We start from the raw sequence: 23,100 nt of genomic DNA on the forward strand, positions 1-23,100 counted from the left end.
TGCTCAACCAGAACACAGCCAGAATCTCACAGAAAGAAAGAACACGCTATTGATAAGGAATGCCTAAGACAGCATCGGGGTTAGAAGCTAACACCTACACTTGTGACCTGATGATCAGAAAGAGATGTTTATGGGCTGAGGTAAGCAGATAAAAGACTGCCAAGGCAGCAGCATTCCAGTAGCAGATGGAAAGGATCAGGGTTTCATGTCCAGGGCAGAGATGCCATTACACTGAACTTTGGATGAAATGATGTGCCACCTTGCCAGTGATTCATTTGGGACTGAAGCAGAACCACAGCTCAGGAAGCAGGTTAACAAGCGAGTTCAAATACAGTGCAGAGAGCGCGGGACCAGGAGGAATCTAATGACCGTGCAGAGGTATCCAGAGAGTTCTGGCAGCAGGTGAAAGCCTTTTACCCTCTCTTTGCTAATGATGGCTTTTGTTTCAGACTCTACCCGAGGCTTGACCCAGTAGTGAGCTAATGAAATGGGCACGAACATGTATTTGTTTCAGTAACACAAAAAACAAATGACTCTGGGGGGCCACAATCCAGGAACAGGGATCGTGAAGGCTGTGTTCAGAAGCATTTCCTTATAACTTGTCATTTCTGTTTCTACTTCAGGTTGAGTTAAAGCAAGCAAGTACTATTTTCTCCTAAAATTTGACTCCTACGCTTTCAACGTTTTCTGATAATGGACACGTTTCTGATCCCCTCAGAAAGCCATGTTCTTCAAGCAGCCAATACAGTCTTTCTGCACAAAAATCATTCTCTCCCATCAGAGAAAATCCCAGGTCCAGGTATTTCATGGCTTTTTCAGAAGCTCAGGTTGTGAAGAGACTGATACCCAGGTCAGTCCAGCACAGTAACCTCAGAGGAACCGTTCTGATGTAGTTGCTCATTTGAGAAGCACTGATAAGTAGCAATTGTGTTTGATTTTATTTTTATTTGCAATCACACTCAAATTCAGGATGGCCTCGCATTAGGCTGATACTCCCACACTATACTCTTCAAAGAGGGACTTGGTTCCCCACCTGGATAAAATCTATCTTGCGTTAGTTTAAAAAATTTTTTTAGTTACACTTTTTAAAACATTTTTAACCTTAAATTACACATTTCCAGAAATGAAAAGGTTGATCAGACCCCTCTTCTGTTTCCATGTTGAACTTCATCTCTTCTACCCCAGAAGGATAGCTATAAATACTGTTCTTTAATAAATTCCTCCAGAAAATGAAAGGGATGCAAGAACCCATCCAGGCCAGCCATATTCCATGTTTTACAGCCTTGGAAAATTTCTGCTTTCCCCTGAAGACTGGCTTTCATCTCTTTTGTTGCGTATTTGTATAGTGATCCCATCAAGACATGCTGGGTTTGCACAAATGCCCCATCTTATGCAATTTGCCACTCATAAAACATTCATTTTCTTCCAATTCAAATAGGCTTGGCCACAGGCAACCCTCAAAACACCAAAAAGGTTCACATGAAAACAGACAGCAGACAGATTTCCAGCAGGCAAGGCCTTGACAATGACTCTAGGCAGGGTGGCTATCACACAGACAGAGCTGTGGGCCAGTGTGGTCCTCCTTGAGTAACAAATGTCAACAGGATATAGGGTCTGTGATAAAGCCCGACTCTGGAAATGTGATGATCCTCATGTTCCCCTCTTAAAAAGACCTCCTGAGGAACACCTAGAATTCAACAAGGATACCTAAAGGACTTCAGCTAAACAACAGACTCGGATAAGGGCAAAACTTAAGTGTCAGGCTGTGGAGGAAGGGAAGATGGAGATGAGGAGAAAAGAACGAATGAAGGGTGTATTAGATACCAGTGTAGAGCTCGAAGTTATGAGAAATCACAGGAAACGGATAGGGGAGGAAAAGGCAGCTCTCCAGTAATCACTCAAAGTGCTCTTTATTATTTATTTATTTATTTATTGAGACGGAGTCTCACTCTGTTGCTCAGGCTAGAGTGCAGTGGTGCGATCTCAGCTCACTGCAACATCCGCTTCCCAGGTTCAAGCAATTCTCCTGCCTCAGCTTCCCAAGTAGCTGGGACTACAGGCGCCCACCACCATGCCCGGGTAATTATTGTATTTTTAGTAGAGACGGGGTTTCACCATATTGGCCAGGCTGGTCTCGAACTCCTGACCTTATGATCCGCCCGCCTTGGCCTCCCAAAGTGCTGGGATTACAGGCGTGAGCCACCGCGCCCGGCCTCAAAGTGCTCTTTAGTGTGCATGAACACTGTAGGTCCTGCGAGATTTTCATTAGAAAAAGCCTGTCTTTCTGTGCCATCAGAGTTTTATTTGAGAATAGTCATTCTTGCTACTCCTAACAGACCATTTTTACCAAGTTATTCATAGTCATTTATGAAAGCTTATCTTCCTTCTTTTAGGGTTCCAACGTGGCACTAATTATGTCTCAGTCTGCTCAGAGTTCACTTGCCTCTGCTGATTATGTTGATACCAAATGGGTAACCAGCCTCAATAAAAAAATTGTGTCAAGCTTGCCAGTGCGAGCTGGCTGCAAGATTTCATAACAATACATATATAAACCTAATTTCCTTGGAATCTGATTGCTTTTCAACCTTCCCAAGGCTGCTTTTCACTGTCTTCCCCAAAAGACAGAAATAAAATATGCTCTAGCAACTGGTGGTGGCTTTGAATATGTGGGCCATGAGCTTGGGGATAGCTTTGGAGTGGACAAGACTGAGATTTTTAGTCATCAAGGTATTCACAGAAGATAATCATCTTCTTCAACTAGCAAAGTGTCATTCCGCAGCTGCTTCCAGGCTTACTTGGAGTCAATGAAGTTTTCTTGGTCAGGAAGGTTAAACTTGCTTTTATTTCTTCAAGAGAATGGATTATAACCATAACCGAACCTAGCAAAAGATTTTTGCCATCAGAATATGGAAAGAATGACCTCTTAAATACATCACTCAAGAGGATCTCTGCTCTACTATTCACAAGGGGTTTTGTCTTCATTTCCAGGCTGGCAGTTCAATGGTAACACGATATGAAATGCTCATTCTTTTGAAGGTGATGGATTATTAAAGGTCAAGTCTATCGATATGGCTAGAAATCTTCCTGTTTCCAGGTGGCCTTCTGAGAGTTTCACTTTCTCGCAGGTCTCAAGTTCAATTTTATCTATGAATCAACATCTAGAATCAGGGGAATCAAATGCAGACAATAAACAGGTCTGCAAGGCAATGGGAGAGAGGAATCTCGCATTGCTCCAGGGCACAGTAAAAAACCTTTGCCCTGTGCGTTGCTTACTGCAAGGAGCTGAGAAGATGTGAGTTCAGGATGACAGCTGGCTTCTATTTAAAGCCACGATGCTAGTCACCGTCGCTGTGAGACTAATCAGAAGGGTGCCTGTCCGATGAGCCTCAAGGAGCTCGCACAGCTCATGTGGCTACTCACCGATGCTGATCAGGTACCAGGTGAGGAGGCCAGACCCGGGAACGGAAAGGCTGCTGTCCTAGCTGCCGTTGTAGGTCCGGTGGGATCTCAGCTGTAGGGTTGGTCATGGCCAGTGTATGTCTTTTGGACCTATTTGCCAAGTACCTGCAACAAGCAGGAGCACATTTCATAGTAAAAAAGACAGACAGGAATATTCCTCCACAAGAAGCATTAGAAGTTAATCCAAAGCACTCAATGAGATAGTGCCAGAGCTCACGAAGGGCTTGATGGCAAACAGATCCCTGACTGGATGGAAGTGAAACATGTCTAACTGGCCAACAAAAGTTGGCTTGACAATGAAGTGGCTGAATTTTGTACCTAAGAATAGCCATTGAAGAGAAGAGAGAAAGTAGATCTAGCTCACAAAGATCAGATCACTATTCCTTGCTTCATTCTACTCGGTAGAAGAATTTATTTTCTCCATGTTAATTTATTCATCTTTTCCCTCCAAATTTCCAAAATACAAGTCAAAGGAAATGAGCCCTAAGGACTATTCCTAGAGATGAATCTGGGGAGATATTCAGAAGGACTCTGTGCATGTCTCTTGATCTCATAGGCTCCAGGTTTGAGACTTTCTTCACTACAGGTCACAGAAACCTGATCCTTCCATTTGAGGATAAATGAATTCCAAAACCACCCTTTCCCTCTCGCTTGGTGACTATAACTCAATCATCAGAGAAGAAAAAACTGATGCTGTCCTTGGGGAACCAACATTCTGTAGAGGATGAAGAAATAAAACCACATGAAATGTTTAGTTAGGGAGGAGAAAAGCAAGGAAAAAATAAAAACAGAAGAATCTCAAAAGACGAAGAGTTCCCAAGCTGATGGCTTTTATTCGGAAGATCTTTCAGACCCAGCACTTAGTCAATACCATCAATAAGCTATTGTCCCTCTTTGTCTGGTGGATGACATCCTCCACCGCTGCTGCTCTTCTGGAGGCATGAATGAAAGAGGCACTATATCTTTTTTATTACATCAAAACTGATGGGCATCATACCCTTGAAATGTTGGTCTAACGAAGAAAGAAGGTGGACCTGGAGGAAGGAAAGTCTAAGATAAAGAAGATAAAATATTGCTGTCGCTTTTAAGGTAGAAAGGCAGTAAATTTCCTGATTTCTCATTTCTTCATGACCCAGTAGGGCCCATTTGTAACCTTATACACCCTCTTATCAGCAAACTTTAGAAACAACAGCATCAAGGGAAAAAAAAGTTACTACAATTTTCCTTCTATTGGCCAAGCTGTAGAAGGAGCTGGCCCACCTGCCAACACCCCTGTTTGCCATGGTTTTCTTTCCACATAGGACCAGCTGCTTTCTGAATAGCTGCTCTCATACAGAGCTACTGGGGGTAGGATGAGCGTCCTACCCAGCAACTGTCAGGTTCTTAAAAAATGGTCTCATTTCATTCTTAACTATCTTGCCCCTTTAAGCTAAAATCAGTTAACAGACTGTAGAGTAATTAGTGTTATGTGAACTTGCCAAAGAGTAAGCCATTAGTGTTTTAGTAACCATTTGATAAAGACACCCAAAGTTCCCCCAAAAGCCCATGAAAACCATTTTATTTCAACTTCCCTCAAAGGAAAAAACATATAGAAGAACACCTGTATTTCTGGGAAAATACATGCTGGATTCTGGTGAAACCCCCTCCCCGTATAATCAGAAAATCAACTCCCACAAGGGGGCATGCATGGAGCTGAGGACCAGGGCTAATGGAACTGAGGCCAAAACAACAGTACAGCATGCCTGATGGTCACTGCCATTCTCTGTGAATTAGGCATCTCTTAATAAGGTTCTGTAAACAATGGATATTTGCATCTGTCCCTGGCCCGAATCCCATATTCTCTTTTTCAATATCTTTGTTGGTACAAGGGGGTGGAGGAAGCACACAGCAAACAGTACAAGAGGTATTCATTCTCCTGGATAGGAAGAGTCCATGCCAGAGGTCCATGGCCAGACTAGCTAGGATCACTGTCATCCCACATCTCCAATTCCTTTTCAGTAAACAGTTCTTGGCAGGTAGGAGCAGGCTTTGTGCCTTGTGAATACTATCAGAGTTGCAATATGAAGGCAGGGGACAAGGAAGGAGGAGGGAGGAAAGAAAAAGTTCTTATGGTTATTGCTGTCACTTAGGGGACTTCCAATGGTGCTTACAGAAATGACATTTTCTGGGTAGTCTTCTGTTACTTCCATGTGGGGTGGAACATGCCATCTGGCTTGAGCAAAGAGACCACACAAATGTTGAAGCTGCACTGTGCCACCTCCTTGGGCAGAGGTGACCTTTCGCTGGTTGCAGGGGGAGCCTGCCCAAGGACTTCTGCAAGCACTGCCAGATGTCACATTACCTCTGCACAGCTTCCTGATCTGGCTCCCCATCTGAGCTCTCCTCGTCCACAGGGGTAACTGCTGGCACTGCCTGAAGAGAGACAGGAAGGAAAAGCTCAAGGTGGCAGCTTATTCTGTAATGCCTCTTATTCTAATAACTGGGCTTGGGGCAGGACTTTCTGTTAACTTTCTTATTTACAGAACTTTTCTAGGACCCCTGGGTTATATAGGATTCTCATATACCTATTTTCCCATTTTTACCTTGCTTAGTTAATACTAATTAGAATTTCATCCTCTTATTTATCTTCATTCATTCATTAATTAATCTAACAAATGCTTACTATTACAGGATAAAATGTGAATTTACAGATATAGACTTTGCCCTCATTTTACAGTCTAGTAGAGGATAGAGACAAGTAAACAATTACAAAATAACATGATCAAGTCTTCTAATGGGGGTGCTTGGGAATTAAGGAGGGCATCCTGGAGGAGGTGGTACCTAGCAGGAACCTGAAGGATGCACAGGAGCTGGTCAGGCAAAGAGGGACAGGATTACAGACTTCTAGGCTGAAGAAAAGAGAAGTCCTGTAGGTGTTTGAGGACCCAAAAATACAGAAGATTGTTTACCTGAAATGTCTAGGACTTGACCTGTTTTTCATATTAATGTGATTTCCAGAGTTTAAATGTCTTAACTCCAGGAAAGCATAGTGAATTATTGAAATTACATTTTAGTCCATAAGATACAATTGTGTAGTTTGAATTCAATGCTTTAAAATAGTTGTTACTCGCCAAAACATGTGAGTGAAATGAGAACCACCAAGATGCATGTATCACTGTGACTTTCCCATCTGCATCCTTGCTAGCTACCCATAGCCTGGGTGCCCACATAATCACCATGCCTCAGCCACTAGAACAAAAATCACACTTCAATTATTATAAAAGAGCATTTTACAAAATGGATAATTACAAAACAAAACAAAACCCTCCTGGAATAATTTTGTTTGAAAGCTCGCAGGGTTCCTGGATCCCTTACCACAGTTCTACAAGGGTGGAGTGAACAGGGTGAGGCAGGAAGTGGCTGTAGATGAGACAGGAGAGGAACGCTGTGGCCAGTGATAAATGGCCTTGAATAACACACTAAAGTTTGAGGAAGAACAGTGGTGAATCACTAAAGGATTTTAAGCAGGGGCATGGTGTTATAAAGATTTATATTTAAAAGAGCTAGTTTCCTCTAGCCGTGGTGTGAAAAGGGCTGGTGGCAGGGATCAGGGGACACGACTGGAAGCAAGGAAGTCAGTTAGGATGCCATGGTGTTCATCTATGCAATGGATGACAGTGACTTTAGTTAAGGAAAGGAAAGTGGAGAAGTAAGATCTTTCATTCACAGGCACTGGATAACTGACTTGATATGGGGAATAAGAGAGGGAAGAGTTAAAGATAAAATTCACATCCCTAGCTTGTGTAACCCAGAAACTGACAGTGCCATTCACTGTCACCCAAGGGGAGGAACAGGTTTCACAGAGTCATGGTAAGTTCATTTGGGACATGTTGAATTACAGGTGTGAATACTTGTGGAATAACCAACTAAATCTATCCCGTAGGCAGTCATGTATATATATGCATAGAACTCAGAAGAGCATTCTGGGCTGCAGAATCAGACGGTAACTGAAATTACGGGTGTGGACAAACTCATCCAGAGGGAGTACATAAAAGGACATGGGAACAGGGCCTAGGATAAAACTCTGGGTTTTGCCAACTTCAAGGAACAAGCAGAAAGGAAATGTGAAAAGGAGAGGCGGGGGAAAACAGAGAATGTGGTGCCACAGACACCAAGAACAGAAAATATTTCAAAGAAAAAAAGAAGTCAACAGTGATTAATACAGTTGGGACATCCAAAAAGATAAAAGGTTAAAAATGTCCACTGGATTTATCAATAAGAACTTGTTAGTGACCTTGGCAAAAAGTTACAGTAGACATAGTAAGTCACCCCACCTCCTATAAAGCTGACCATGATCCTTCCAAACCTGTCTTGCCCATCTCTGAATGCCTCTGCCACCTCATTTTCCATGTTATTACTGTGGTACTTAATCACATATGATCTGCTACTATTATTCAAATACTTCACATGTGTTGATCTTGTCCATGATGCCAAGGGCTGTGATACTAATTCCTTCATTCATGAAAGTGTGGTCCACGGACCCATGCCCACAAACCGTTTTGTTACTAATTCATGATAAGGTAAGTACAGAAATCAACAAAAGGCTTTCAGAAACTTTTAGCAATTTAAAAAAATAAATAAAGAGATACTTCTAGCAATTTAACAGAGTAATTTTGTCTGTTGAACTCGATAAAAAATTTAGCCTTGTATTTTATATGTGTTTACATTTTCATTTTTCTAATGATTCCCTTTTACTGTATTTTACAAGGGATTAACCCATGATGGAATAAAGGAGGGAAAAGGGTCCTCAAAGCAGCACTGCCCTTAAAACATCTCCAAGGGTGACGGATATAGTTATTACCCAATCTTATGGTACTATGAGATGGAGGTGAATAAACGAATGAATGAATGACCTCTAACAGGAAAATAACCAGAAATAAACAGAACCCAGGGGAGAAAAAAAATCTCTGAATGTGACTATCATATGAAGGAGATGTGACTAAGATAACTGACTAGGCTAGAGCTGTGGGAGCAAATCATTAAGTGATCCAGGTTATGCCAAAAATTTGAGGTGTGTTTATCAATGGAGAAAGTGTTAGTGAAAAGGCAATTTTAGAAGACAGTCTAGAAACCAATTAATTTAAGGGCACTTTGGCCTTCTGGCAGGGAAAGGTTGCTGGGAGAAGGCTCTGAGTTAGGCTGCTACCTGCCCCAAGCTGGCAGGAGTGCAGCTAGACTTAACCAGGTACCTGTGAGCGCCCATTGAGGAAAAAGCTCTCCAGGAGCAAAGTTCAATGTAGAAATAACTTGGCTAAGTAAGTAAGTTCTCCAAAAACAAAGTGTGGAAAAGTCTACTGGCCTGAAGAAAATGGGCTGGAGTATCCTAAGTTTGGAGAAAGAGGAAATTCAGACACGTAGGTTGGCCCTGGGTTCCCAACCCTAGGCTCACAACCTTTTTATCAAAACCCTCTGCGACAGTGAATTGGGCTGTGTGCTGCTACTCACTGGTGTCATGGTGACAAGCGGAGAGGGTCCCCGTGGGCGCTTCAGCAGCTGCTGGGCATGCAGTTGGATGTTGGCTCCTCCATCTGATGCCCTCCGGCCAAGGGGGCCCATTCCATTCAACAGTTGTAGCGTGGGTGGCTGTAGGAGAGACTGCTCCTGCCAGGAACAGAGTGGGGAGGGCGGACCATGAGATGAGGGGAAGGAGGAGAGAAAGGGGCAAGCCACTCATCTATGCAAATTAAGGGAGTCATGGGTCATGATGGAGACTAAAGGATGCTTCCCTCTCACCTGAGCTGCTTTGCAAGAGAAATCATCTTTCTCTATAAGGAAACCCTTCAGTCCTAGGGAAGGTGCCTTATAGCCTTTCAAAGGAAGCTAAAGTTTGTTTTTTCTGGAGCCAGCCCTCTCCTGTGTCTAGGTACCTTGTACTCAAGTTGCCCGGTTGGTTGCAAATTTTGCATAGGCAACAGGTTGTGCATGAAGTTCACATTAGGGGCCACCTGCAGGAATGGAGCCTGTGGGTTGACTCCAGGAAAGCCAGGTAGGAGCTTCTGCAGATCGTCCATAACTTCCGTACTGATAGAAAACAGAATGACAGAGAAGTTTGGTTAACATTCTTACTCAAAAGTGCTTATATCTCAACATTGATGGCACTGCTGTGTTCAGTACAACTTATTGTATTTTATTTATTTTCTTCCTAAATTTATGTTTCTCTTTAAGATCCTAAAGCAAAGCAAAAGCCTAAAGTGTGGAATTTAACTCTCTGCTCCTTTACTATTTGGGACTAGGGACTGCTATTCGTTATTGGCCATTCATGTAAAACCAACAGCTCTGAGCCAAGAGGAAATACTGGCACCAGTCCAGTTCAGGTTTTCAAATCCTGGAGGTGAACACCAAGTTTCTGGAGAACATGGGCCATCCACTAAGATAATGGCTGCCTGAAGTAGCAACTGATTCACCAGGGAAAGAATGCAATCACTCTCGTCAGTGCTGACAGGACAGATAAGTACTAGACGTACAGGGCTATCTTGCTACAACGGTAGGTTTTACAGCATACTTTACAGGAAGACATCTTTCCACTAACAGAGCGACTCAGGGCTCCACCCCTTTAAAGCTGACATAGTCTGTGGAGCCAGAATATCCCCCTATTGCCTGTCTGATCATAGGCTGAGAACAGGAGACACAAAGCAAGCACATCAGCAAGCATGGGAGTCTTTTTTGGAAATTCACTGAGAGAAAAGAGATATTTATAAGAAAACCAGCTTTGCCCTGAGTTGACCTCTCAGGAGAATTCTTGCCACAACCTTCTCTTCCTACTCAGCAAAGAAAATATCCAGAAAAGAGGTAAGGCTATTTTAAAGTTGAGAGTCTTCAACCGTGGAACAAAAATGGGGTGAGCTGGCCTTCAGTCCATATTTTCCAGTGTGCAGGCATCAGGGATAACATGAAAGACTATTTTGGGAAAACACTTTGGGAAACTGTTGTGCTATTGGATTTTGGATCCTTAGTCATTTAAATTTTAATTGTCTACATACATAAATTACAGCATATCATTTGTCCACTTGGCCACTGGATTCGATCTCCTCTGGGGATACAATATAGTAGGAAACGTGCCATGGTAGACACTGAGTGTGAGGTGACAATTCTTTGCCCCGGTGTTAGTGAGGGCTGTTGGCCAGATACTCACCGTGGGTCAGCCACGCCCACTGTGTGCCTCCTCATTGACAAATAGCGCACCAATGCTTCAGGGGAAGGCTCTTCACCCTCATCACTGTCCAAATTCAGTGTCCCATCCGGCTGAGGTAGAGGGAAATACCATCGCATTAGAAATGAGAAGGAAGGGAAGCAAGGAGATGGCAAAGAAAGTGGTTTCAGCTGACAGCTCCCATAGGTTGCTACTTGCCTCCACAATTTGGTTCTCTGGATTGATGAGCTGCACCTGGGGAACGCTGATGTTCATAGCGGTGCCTGCTTGCTCCGCCTGGAAAGCAGTACATACATAGACACGCACACCTTTAACACTAGAGAGAAATAATGAGTCTTTCCAAGTAGTCTTGATTGCTAAAGTCTATGTTTCCCTGATTACTAAAGTCTTTGGTTCATCTGCCCTTAGAAGTCACAACAAGGAAGCATCCTGTGGAGAGGATAGCATCGCCTCATGATTTGCTGTTTCTTTAAAAAAAACAAAAGGCACAACTATTCTTGCTCATTCCTCCTCTCTGTCAAAAAAAGGTTCAGATCTTTGACTGGCCTCTGACAAAGGAAGAGATGACAAATGGGAGGAGACAGAGGTAAGGAAGAGCAAGAAACTCTCTTGACTTAGGGTTAGTGAGCAACAGCTAACCTTTACCCCCCTGGTGTTACTTGTCCTGAACTAGGTCACTGGAGTTATTGCCCACCTGGATATTGACTGGTGCTTGAAAGGCCAGGGCTCGGGGCATGCTAGGAAGTGCTCCGAGACGCAGGGTTTTATGTCTCTTATGTCGATCACACAGCAGGCTGTAGATTGCACTATAGTGATCATAGGCATCTGATCTTAATGACTACCAAGAGAGAAGGGAAAAGAGTACAAAACCCTGGTGAAATGGCATGTTGATGACCAGAACCCTTTCAGTAATAACATTAGCCAAAGCACCTTCTTTCCTTCTTTCCAAGGCCCAGGGAGGGGCAGAGGAAGAAAAACAGGAGGAAAAAAAAAGGCCCAAGTTCCCAAGAAGGAGAAAAATGGAAAAAGCAGGTTAGAGGAACTGCTACATCCCACTTTGTTCTCCACTCCATCAGAGATACCTGCAATGTCTGCTCTTTGTCCAGTCCCATGTCCTCCATGGCCAAGAGGACATCCTCATTCAGGGGGTCCACCTGTCTTTCTTCCTTTAGTTGTTGGCATTCAGCTATTAACTGTAATATAAAAAGGAGGAAGCTGTCAACCCCCCAATTAACCACATCAATATGGCACAGCATATATAATGACCAAGCTGTTCCATGCCCTCTGGCTTGGGATATTTTTGGCCTCAGACAAAGTCTAAGGAAGACAGCCCTGAGTGATCAGCTGTGAACAGACAACAACTCACTGTTTCCAGAACTCCCTGGAGTACCTGGGATGGCCACAGTGGTTTAAATAAAAGCATGCTACAGAAGCCACTGAACTGAGCATACTAAGACAAGAGGAAGGCGACATCCCCATGGTAGGTAAGCTGCAGAACTGCAGGCTGTACTATCTCAAAAGCCAAAAACATGATAATTGATGATAATTTGGGGACACATGGTACGGAACCATGATCACTATTCTCCAACAGTTTAACTGGTTTTACATTCCTTCTTGCTTGCTTCACGTGCTGCTTTAGCATTACATAATAGTTTGTTCCCAGTGTCCACCTTTTCAGGTTATGGCCTGATTACAATCACATGCAAAGGAGGCTGCAACAGCTTTCAGAGGAGTCCCCTGCAGCAGTGGTTCCCAGCTCACCCTGTCAAAGTTGGGATCGGCGTCCCCTAGCTTCATCCACTTGTGCTTGCAGATCTGCTCCATGGAGAGGCGCTTATTGGGGTCTAACACCAACATATGGCGGATCAAATGCTCACATTCTGCAATGGACAAACAGCCTGCCTTCAGTTTCTGGTGAGGGGAGGCACCAGGGGAGCAGAGGAACCAGGAGCAAAGCCAGCAGGTAGGCTCTCCAACTCCCTGCTTCTAATTTTGTCTCTCTTGCACTTTGATCCTTACCTATTCCGTTGCTTATGCCACCAGAAGGGGCTAAGCAAAGGCAGAGAGAGGTGGAGAAAAAGAAACTCAAGTGTGGGAGTCTGGTTACTGCCTTCACCAAAAGGCTGACAAGAAAAGGTCTGGGGATAATCCACGGATTTCATTTATTTGTATTATGTATATGGCCCCATTTAATACAAGTAATGAAGAGTAGAATGGCCTCTAAAGAGATTCAGTATCTTACAAGGTTCTCAAAACATTCAGTTCTATCCTCCTAAATGTACCACCATGTGCATACTAATGCTTTTGGCTTAGGTGTGCAATACCCTTCTTCAAAACTTAGGGAACGTGAATTTCTGATGGCACGAGGTGTGTAGGGGAGACAGCCACAGGCTACTTCTCTCCTATGCCCTGCGATTCAGCTAGCCTTATTTATCATTTTCTCAATGTTATTTAAACAGTCATAGGTATTTAAAACTGGGCTGTGAGCTACAGATATTCAGATCAATAGAAATTTTTCTCTGGGTGTTCATATTACAGATTATATTGCAGAAAGAACAATGGATTCAAAATCAAGAAACTTATATTCTGATTTCAAAACCACCCTCTATTTCTAAGTTTTCTCATCTATAAAATGTGGGTACTGAGGGTGATGTGAGAATAACAGTTGTGATGAAGGCAGTGATGATGATACCAAAACAGCAGTATTAATGCATTTTACAATGATCATTTCCTCATTTAATCTACACAGCAATCCTAGGAGGAATGTACTATCATTATTCCCATTTTAGGAATAGCAAAAACTAGGCACAGAGAGGTAAAGCAACTTGTCCAAGGTCACATGGCTATTAAGTCAGATTTCAAACCAGACAGCCTGGCTCTTCACCTGGTACTCCTAACCACAATGCTACCCTGCCTCTGTGGTGCAGAGTTGTTGGGGAATCCAAACCCCCCAACATTAATTCAACACTGAACCATTAATTCAACATCTTTATCCAAGACACCATCATCTCTGACTTACACCCTGCGAAAGTCTCCTACCTGGTCTTTCTGCTTCCATTCTTGCTCCATTACAATCTATTTTCCATAGACAGGCAAAATGAATGTTTCCAAAGCATAAATTTGGGCATATCACCACTTTGCCTATTACTCTCCAATCTCTTCCCATAACCCTCAGAATGAAATCCAAAGTCCTGGGTCTATAAGGCTCCTACTTCTCTCTCTGTCTTTTTTTTTTTTTTTTTTTTTGAGACAGAGTCTCACTCTGTTACCCAGGCTATGAAGTGCAGTGGAACGATCTCGGCTCACTGCAACCTCTGCCTCCTGGGTTCATGTGATTCTCCTGCCTCAGCCTTCCCAGTAGCTGGGATTACAGGCCTGTACCACCACACCTGGCTCATTTTTGTATCTTTAGTAGAGGCAAAGTTTCACCATGTTGACCAGGCTGGTCTCAAACTCCTGACCTCAAGTGATCCACTTGCCTCAGCCTCCCAAAGTGCTGGGATTACAGGCGTGAGCCACCGCATCTGGTCGCCTACTTCCCTCTCTGACCTGGTTTCCTGCCACTATGCACATTTCTAGTTTTTGCACATGTTTAACACACTGCCATCCAATGGCCTTTACATGTTTTTTTGTTTTTTTTTTTTTTTTTTTTTTTTTTTTTTCCCTTTAGCTGAAATGGCCACTCCTCAGATCTTCATATGGCTGGCTCCTTGTCATTCAGGTAAGAGCTTAAACGTCACTTCCTCAGAAAGTTCTTCTTTAACCACCTACTCTAAGATGGACCTCCAGTCACTATTACACCACATTAATTTTCTTCACACAAATGATTTCTTTGGGAAACCATCTTTTTTATGTATTTACTTATTGTCTGACTCCTCCACTGCAATGTAAGGCCCATGTCTTTCTTTCTGTTGTACCCAGCATCAACTCTCCAGTACCTAAAATGGTTATGATATCTAGCCACTTAGGAGCTGCATAAACATCTACTGAATATATAAATAAATATTTGTTGAGTATTTAATCAAATGAGATTATAATTGTGAAAATTTTTTAAAATAAAATTTTCTATAGGTTTTTAAATTTTCTGCTTCTATTTAATCACAACCATGCTGAAAACAAAACTGGTAAGTGAAAATAACAACAGGAAGACATTATTACAAAAAGTTACTTTTGATATACCAAGCACTGTGCTTACCAACTTTATTATATTTAACCTTCACAACAACCTTAACTTAGAGACTACAATTAGCTCCACTTATAAATGAAGAAGAAACAAGATTTTGAAAGTTAACATATTCAACATGGCAAAGAAATGGCAAAGTTGAGACTTCTAAGCTGCGCTCTTGACTACCCTATTATACATCTCCACATGGATATAAATTGATCTACTTTTCTAGGGTGAATTCAACTCTTCAATTTCTATACCATTTGGCAAACACCATTCTATATTACTGTTTTCAAAAGAATATTACAAGTAACTAAGATAAATTACTCTTAATTTTTAACTTACTCTAACTTTAAAAACTAATACAACAAAGTTCCTATATCAAAATGATTTCTTACATCAGGCATCAATTTGTTGTTGCTTTACAATTAAAAGTATATTCAAATGCAGTGTACATCTGAAAGACTTCTACATTCCTACAGAATAAAGTAAATGCCATCTACAACATTACGCTTTATTAATAATGTTTCCAGAGTAGTAAGGCTAGAGCCACAACTGTAGCAGCACCTGTGTAGATTATAAATGTCACTGACACACATGTTTATGGTTTGCAGTTACTTAAGAGGACAAAAGTGTTCTTAATTTAGGAAGTTGCTAAAGACCCCTATGTAGGGAGAAGGCTAGTACCAAATCGTTGTTAAGGCCTCTAGATGGCACTCTCCTGTTTTCCTTTGGTCTCCACACACCATTTAGTGCGTAAGATGACCAAAGCCGAATGGTGTTCAGTTAAAGGCTTGCTTTAAAACAGACTTTTTTCCAAGGCAATTTCCTTAAAAGCAAACAACAATAACAACAACAAAACACACACAAAAAAACCAAACCAAAAACACTACCATAATAATTCCTAATTAGAAGATATATCTAGTTCATTTCAGGATCTTGAAACCTCTATTTGGTCATCCTTAACCATTATTTGGCCTCGGATGCCTTGAAAATTCTCCAAAAAAAAAAAAAAAAATCTGCACAAGAATTTATACACAAAACCTTGCATGTAACTTTAGACTACTCAAGGATGTCCTAAGAAGCCTGCACAGATCCCCCACACCCCAGATGTCTACAGGTCCCAGATTAAGAACCAAAACAATTCTTACAGTGTCAAGGGCAAGAGCTTTTTAATCTTGACTATCCTACATAATATCGAACGTGCCAAGGAACAGAAATCTAACATTTTTCATATGTGGCACAGATGGAAAATATGACAAAATGCAGAAAGCTAGAGTATCATCATCAACTCATATTTCCTAAGTGTCATGTAGTTCATGAAATTAAATTCAGATGAGATTTGAAGACAGCATTCTACATAAAATATGGAAACTGGGTGAAAACGAGGGAAACAGATGCTCTCAAACCCAAGAACACAATCACCCACAGGACATTCAATTTACAAGCGCAGAAAGATGGAGCTCTCAAGTCAAACAAAACATCAACTTTTCCAGATGCCAAGAAGTACTCTATTTTATTGTCTAAAAGGGCACTATTGGCCAGGCATGGTGGCTCACGTCTGTAATCCCAGCACTTTGGGAAGCTGAGGTGGGCAGATTGCTTGAGGCCAGGAGTTCGAGACCAGCCTGGCCAACATAGCAAAACCCTGTCTCTACTAAAAATACAAAAATTAGCTGGGTGTGGTGGTGCATGCCTGTAATCCCAGCTACTCGGGAGGCTGAGGCACGAGAATTGCTTGAACCTGGGAGGCAGAGGTTGCAGTAAACTAAGATTGCACCACTGCACTCCAGCTTGGGTGACAGAACAAGATTCTGTCTCAAAAATAAAAAATAAGGCCGGGTGCGGTGGCTCATGCCTGTAATCCCAGCACTTTGGAAGGCCGAGGTGGGCGGATCACGAGGTCAGGATATCGAGACCATCCTGGCTAACACAGTGAAACCCCGTCTCTACTAAAAATACAAAACAGCCAGGCGTGGTGGCGGGCGCCTGTAGTCCCAGCTACTCGGGTGGCTGAGGAAGGAGAATGGCGTGAACCTGGGAGACAGAGCTTGCAGTGAGCTGAGATCGCATCACTGCACTCCAGCCTGGGTGACAGAGCGAGACTCCGTCTCTAAAAATAATAATAATAATAATAATAAAATAAATAAATAAATAAAAGGGCCCCATTATTTGCTCCCTCCCAAAAGGTAGGGACTCTGAGGCTAAATGAAACTGAACCACTTTGGGCCATGCAAGAATACGCTCCTCTGCTTGTGTGTGCCAGAGAAGCAGCTTCCCTTCAGAGCTGCTTTCATCTGCTCCATGCAAGACGCCAAGCAGTCTCCGCAGTGAGAGTCACTGTGCACCCATGAAACCTGATCTGTCAACAGAACGTTAACTAGAGGATGTTCAGCACAGGCCCTGCCCTGCTGCGCTGCCAGGCATTTGGATGACTTTGTGGAGAGAGAGCTGCTGTATGGGCAGGGTCCTAAAATGGGAATTAAGTTGACATTGCCAGTGTGAGTCTATATCTGTGAAAGCAACATTGTTTTTTCTTCTTTTTTTTTTTTTCTGTCCTTGATAATAAACAAATTTCTCTAAGTGATTACAACAAACCAAAACAATTCTTGGGAGATAAGTCTTCTCCATAAGCCCTGTGGATCTGATTGAAAATACTAATGTCGGCCAGGCACGGTGGCTCAGGCCTGTAATCCCAGCACTTTGGGAGGCTGAGGCGGGTGGATCACAAGGTCAGGAGATCGAGACCATCCTGGCTAACACGGTGAAATCCCGTCTTTACTAAAAATACAAAAAATTAGCCGGGCGCAGTGGCGGGCGCCTGTAGTCCCAGCTACTCTGGAGGCTGAGGCAGGAGAATGGCGTGAACCTGGGAGGCGGAGCTTGCAGTGAGTGGACATCACGTCACTGCACTCCAGCCTGGGCGACAGAGCGAGACTCCGTCTCAAAAAAAAAAAAAAAAAAAAAAAAAAAAAAGAAAATATTAATGTCCCTTTGGCATACTGAGACAGCAAAAATGAGAGAAAGATACATAGAAAAGAGTAAAAAAATAGGGAAGAAGAGAATGAAAGACTAATAGAGCAATTCATTCAACAATATTATTTAATAATTACTAACATTTATTGACCATTTACATGATAGGCAAAGTGCTAAACCCTTTAAGTTAATGTAAGCATCTACTTCACAAACCAACCCAATACTATTATCTCTATTTTATAGAAAAAGGAATTTAAAATCAGAGAAGTTGAGAAATTTGATCAGATAATAAGGGGCCAAAGAGGATACAAATTCTGGTCAGTCTTACTCCCGGGAGCTCTTAACCTATGTGGTTCCTAAAATAAACACATTATTGGTATTCTGGGTTATGAAAACAAACCAAAACAATTCTCTCCTCTGACAGATCAAATGCCATGTCATCTCCACAGGTTCCATCATGACAGAATCACCCACAAGCTAGGTCAGTACAAAATGGGCCAGGCAAATTGATGGTCCAAAGACCAAGAACTAGCTGGAAAACAGCTTTAAGGGGAGATGGCAAGTTGGATGGATTGACGAGGCAGGGACATGAGAGCACTAAGCGGGGAGGGTTTTCCTGTTCATAATTTTGCTGGTGAGGATTAAATACACTGTGGTAGAGCACTTATTTCTATAGTCTGGTTGTCAAGGTGATGAAGACTATGATGGAAGGCTTGAAACAGCAGGCTTCCCCAGTCAAGAATCAAAGATAAGAGGAGACAGGTAAAAATTTAGGAAACCAGATCATCAGACTTTTCAGGCTGGTCCTATGAAGGAGAGAAAACCAATTGTCCCTGAAACCCTGCAAGTGACACCAAAAAACAGAACATGGCAAAACAATCCTTTCCAGCTCTGTGGTGAGCAATGGCGTAGAAGAAACTGAGTCATGGATTCTTTCTGACCACATAAAGCTGCTTTGAGCTGCTGGAAACAGAAGACATCTGTGTACTAGAAGGCACAGGAAGGCTTTTTTGCAAGCAAGAAAGTGCATGCTTCTTACAGGTGCTCAGAAGAAGGGGATGATCTAGTTTCTTATGTACTTGGTCCTGTCAATGGTAGGTGTGTTCAAAGGTAATTCCAAAGCACTCAGCCCAAGAGTTCTATATTTTCAATAATTTAAACAAACTTCTTAAAAATGTTTACTTCTCAGTAATGAATTACTTCTGGCACAATTCTGACTTCAAAGAGGGTTCTATTTTTTCTAAATTTCAAAATCTAAAAAGGAAACAAAAATAAATTGGCGATTAAATCTCTGAAACACGTTTCTATGGAAAATGAATTACTTGACAAAAACCTTTTAAAAGTTCAATGACATTAAAGTCTTAAAGTTCTCAGAACAAGGATGCTATGCAATACGCTGCCTCATGCTGTTATCCAGCTCAGTTACCAGCCCTGGGGGAGAAGTGATGCTATTATAGCAAACAGACAAGACCAATGGATGGCCTGCAGTAGCAACCTCAGAATGGAGCCACATGGCTCTGATAAAAGTCTATCCCCGTATTTTAGATGTTCTGGATTTAACAAATGTTTGTCTCACAGCGTCTCTTTAATGCTGCCTGCCTTTTCCTAAAAGAAAAACTGCACACAAAACATGCTGTTTTTCCTCATGAAAAGAAAATAAAGTCTGTTATAATGTCCTGAACTTGTTATAACATGGACAGAACAGTGTGACTATCTTGTAGTGCTATAATCCCTGCAGAAATAATTAAAAAGTAAATCAATAAGAAACCAGGGATGTTTTTTGCCAAGATACCTTCTTTTGATAAGAAGCCAGCCAGAGTGAGGAATCCTCACTCTGCTTGTGGACTAAGCCCTAAAAATGATGTTTTATTAATATGCTCAAGAAACACTGTCAATGTCAACTGCCAGCTGAGGTCAAACCTATTTATTTAACACAGTCACTATTTAAAAATCTAAACGAAGAGACAAATGGTCCTCAAAATAAGACATTTGGGCCTTGCACGGTGGCTCACACCTATAATCTCAGCACTCTGGGAGCCCGAGGCAGGCAGATCACTTGAGACAAGGAAGTCACGATCAGCCTGGCCAACATGGTGAAACCCAGTCTCTACTAAAAATACAAAAATTAGCCAGGCATGGTGGCATGTGCCTGTAATCCCAGCTACTTGGGAGGCTGAGGCAGGAGAATCACTTGAACCTGGGAGGCAGAGGTTGCAGTGAGCCGAGATCGTGCCACTGCACTCCAGCCTGGGTGACATTGCAAGACTCTGTCTCAAAAAAAAAAAAAAATTATGACATTTGTATGTATAAATAACATACACTAAATGTGCTAACCTATAGATACATGTAGAGATTGTATAAACGTTAACTATAATAATACAAAACACAAGGATTTTGTTGTTGCACTGAAATTTTGTCACTTTGGATACTGCTAGATCAATGGTGTTACAAGGATTGGAATGCTTTTATTCTGTACATTAAATTTGGACACCTTACTGCTATAATAGAAATAAACATTTCTAAATACCAAGTTAAAGGACTGGTTATTTATTTTTAATTTACTTTGAGATGCAGTCTCATTCTGTTGGCCAGGCTGGGTGCAGTGGTGCAATCATAGATCACTGTAGCCTCGAACTCCTAGGCTCAAGTGATCCTCCTGCCTCAGCTTCTCCAGTAGCTGAGACTACAGGCAAACACCACCACATCTGGCCTTTTTTTTTTTTTTTTTTTTGAGATGGAGTCTTGCTCTGTCACCCAGGCTGGAGTGCAGTGGCCTGATCTCGGCTCACTGCAACCTCCACCTCCTGGGTTCAAATCAGCCTCAGCCTCCTCAGTTGCTGGGACTACAGATGCCCACCACCATGTCCAGCTAATTTTTTGTATTTTTAGTAGAGATGGGGTTTCACTGTGTTAGCCAGGATGGTCTTATCTCCTGACCTCGTGATCTGCCCGTCTCGGCCTCCCAAAGTGACATCTGACTATTTTTTATTTTTATTTTTTAGTGACAGGGTCTTGCTATGTTGCCCTGGCTGGCCACCTTGATCTCCTGGCCTCAAACAATCTTCCAATCTCAGCCTCCTGAGTTGTTGGGATTATAGATGCATGCCACCATCCCCGACAAGGATGTAGTCAATGCCACAGTTTTACACAAAGAAAATACACAACCTTGGAACTTAATCTATGACAGTATTGACTGTAGTAAGATCTGACTCATAAAAAATAAGCATTGAGATTAGTTTCTCTTGACACAATGACACTAGGAAAAAACTGTCATGTTTTGAAACATTTATTTTCAGTTGCTCTGGGGAAGAAAAATGGAAGTCCCACACTTCAGTAAAATTTCAAGAAACGATACTCCAACAGTAAGATATCAGAAAAGAAGGTGGAGAATTATCCATTTAACTATAAATTCTAACCCTAGTGGTTTCTGCAAATTATTGTAATCAGAATCTCCTGGAATAGAAATAAAGTTCTTTTTATCTCTAAATTCTGGGAGACACCTTCAGTGACTGAACATAGAGGCCACAGGGAGACGGCTTGGAACAATTTCACAAATAGAGATGAAGCCCGTAAGAAAAGTTTCTTTAGGAATCAGTAAACATGCACTGAGAGGCTTTTCTCTTCAGTTTTAACAAGTTTATCAACCCGAGACAGACCACAAAGAAAAAGTTTTGACCCATATATATCCATTTATTAGAAAAATAACACCTATTTCTTGAACTTCCTTACTTTCAATCAGTTTTTCTAGGTGGGCATGATGCTGCCAGAATTAAAATTCAGAAATCAGGAAATCCTGGCCTAAAGGGTAGGGATGCCAACATTTAGCTCTAGCCCAACCTTGAAAAGACCCTGGGTTGCTATACTGATTTACAGGAGGCTGTCCATTTTGTGGTTTACATTCTAGTATCTTTTGACTCCTAGTATCAGTCACTATAGTACAAGAAAATTCTGCCTCTGGTTCCAATACAGAGTTCCTGCCACTCTTTTTTCAATAAGTAATCCAGATGTAGACAAATATATCCATTCTACAACTCTCTTAATTCTTGGAGTAACTTACTATGTATTTATTGTGAATGAAAATACACACACACATGGTTAGATGGTCTCTGAAGCCAGACTGCGTGGGTTCAAATCTAAGCTTTGCCACTTACTAGATGTGTGCCTTGGGCATGTTACTTAACCTTATCATGCCTCAGTTTTCTTATTTATCAAATAACCTCTCATACAGTTTACCTCATAAAACAGCTTACCTCAGACAGTTGTTTTGAACATGAAATAAGATAATGCAACAGTGCCTGGTATATAGAAAGTGGTCAATAAATGTTGACTCGTATCCATATCTCTGAAGTCCTTCCACTTGGAATGTCCTTCTTTCATTTTTCTATTTAGGGTTGCCATAAGCCAGGAGACAGCTGGTTTGAAAAGGCTAATAATAAATAGGGCAGTACCAATATTTATCTACTGGTTTTTAGTTATGTGAGGTCATGGGAATAAACACGGCTGGCCTGTTTCACTCTGAAGTAGTTCTGACCTCTTTTCTGACATCAGTTGTGATTTCTACATTCACTGACATGAAAGCACTACATAGATTTTTCTCTGGCAGTGTAGTATGTCTCAAAAGGTATGAGAAAACTGCTTTGAGGACTCTGAGCCTCTCAGTATATGGAAACTGGTGGGTGAGCCAATTTAATCCCTTGCCCCATTGGTTCTAAACAAAGTGCTTTTAGCCAAGCAAGATGCTGTGTGGTTCTTGATGAGTAAGCCAATCAGGGCAGAGTTGTTTGCCTCTAAGTAGAAGCTTTTTGGCAGTAGCTGCAGGGTACATTCTCCATCAGAAGCATTATGTAAGCCTGGGTCTTGCATTCCCAGTGATAAAATGCTCATGCAGTATTACAATTAATTAAGTCACAGTGAAGTCTAATCAATAAAGACTCAAAAATATTGTCCACAAGAGATCTCTATGCCCTCACTAACGCTGCAGTTTTTTCACTGTAAATTAATTTTCCTTCAGTTAAATAAACGATCTTAGTATGTCTGCTAGCAGGTGGTACAACAGGGGAATAGGGTAAACTCGGCTTTAAGTATGTTGTTAAAAATATATATATATTGAATGAATCTGGTCCTCAAAAAATTTAAGTTATTTGCATCCACCGGTGGAAGGGGAGGTCAGAGGAAACATTTGCCAGCACACGAAGCCAGACCAGGTTTCACCTTCCACCATAGCTCAAGAAAACAGCAAGTTTCAACTTTTAATGCTTCTCTAATTTAGATTCAGGGTTTTATCAAACTGTTCTTTGGGATGCTCTGAGAA

At 41.9% G+C, this 23,100-nt stretch overlaps 3 protein-coding genes across 10 annotated transcripts in view; 1 reads left to right on the forward strand and 2 right to left on the reverse strand.

Moving 5' to 3' along the window:
• Window positions 1-23,100, forward strand: part of PAFAH1B2 (platelet activating factor acetylhydrolase 1b catalytic subunit 2) — a 1,197,441-nt gene that overhangs the window by 886,230 nt on the left and 288,111 nt on the right. The window lies entirely within an intron of this gene.
• Window positions 1-23,100, reverse strand: part of BUD13 (BUD13 homolog) — a 367,265-nt gene that overhangs the window by 115,765 nt on the left and 228,400 nt on the right. The gene's annotated exons all lie outside the window — the stretch shown is intronic.
• Window positions 1-23,100, reverse strand: part of SIK3 (SIK family kinase 3) — a 304,186-nt gene that overhangs the window by 21,402 nt on the left and 259,684 nt on the right. For 5 of the 8 annotated variants that reach the window (XM_050758978.1, XM_050758980.1, XM_050758977.1 and 2 more), the window contains 9 exons: window positions 12,410-12,528; window positions 11,731-11,841; window positions 11,343-11,486; window positions 10,847-10,924; window positions 10,631-10,740; window positions 9,366-9,519; window positions 8,944-9,099; window positions 5,801-5,871; window positions 3,421-3,564 (listed from right to left, as the gene is read on the reverse strand). In XM_050758978.1, coding sequence (XP_050614935.1) covers window positions 3,421-3,564; window positions 5,801-5,871; window positions 8,944-9,099; window positions 9,366-9,519; window positions 10,631-10,740; window positions 10,847-10,924; window positions 11,343-11,486; window positions 11,731-11,841; window positions 12,410-12,528 — 1,087 coding nt within the window. Of the gene's footprint in view, window positions 1-2,281; window positions 2,880-3,420; window positions 3,565-5,800; window positions 5,872-8,943; window positions 9,100-9,365; window positions 9,520-10,630; window positions 10,741-10,846; window positions 10,925-11,342; window positions 11,487-11,730; window positions 11,842-12,409; window positions 12,529-23,100 lie in introns of those variants that run through there. The other 3 variants (XM_050758982.1, XM_050758976.1, XM_050758974.1) reach the window with 3 other exon arrangements.

Source organism: Macaca thibetana, chromosome 14 (genome assembly GCF_024542745.1).
Source record: "Macaca thibetana thibetana isolate TM-01 chromosome 14, ASM2454274v1, whole genome shotgun sequence".
NCBI classification, from domain to species: Eukaryota; Metazoa; Chordata; class Mammalia; order Primates; family Cercopithecidae; genus Macaca; species Macaca thibetana.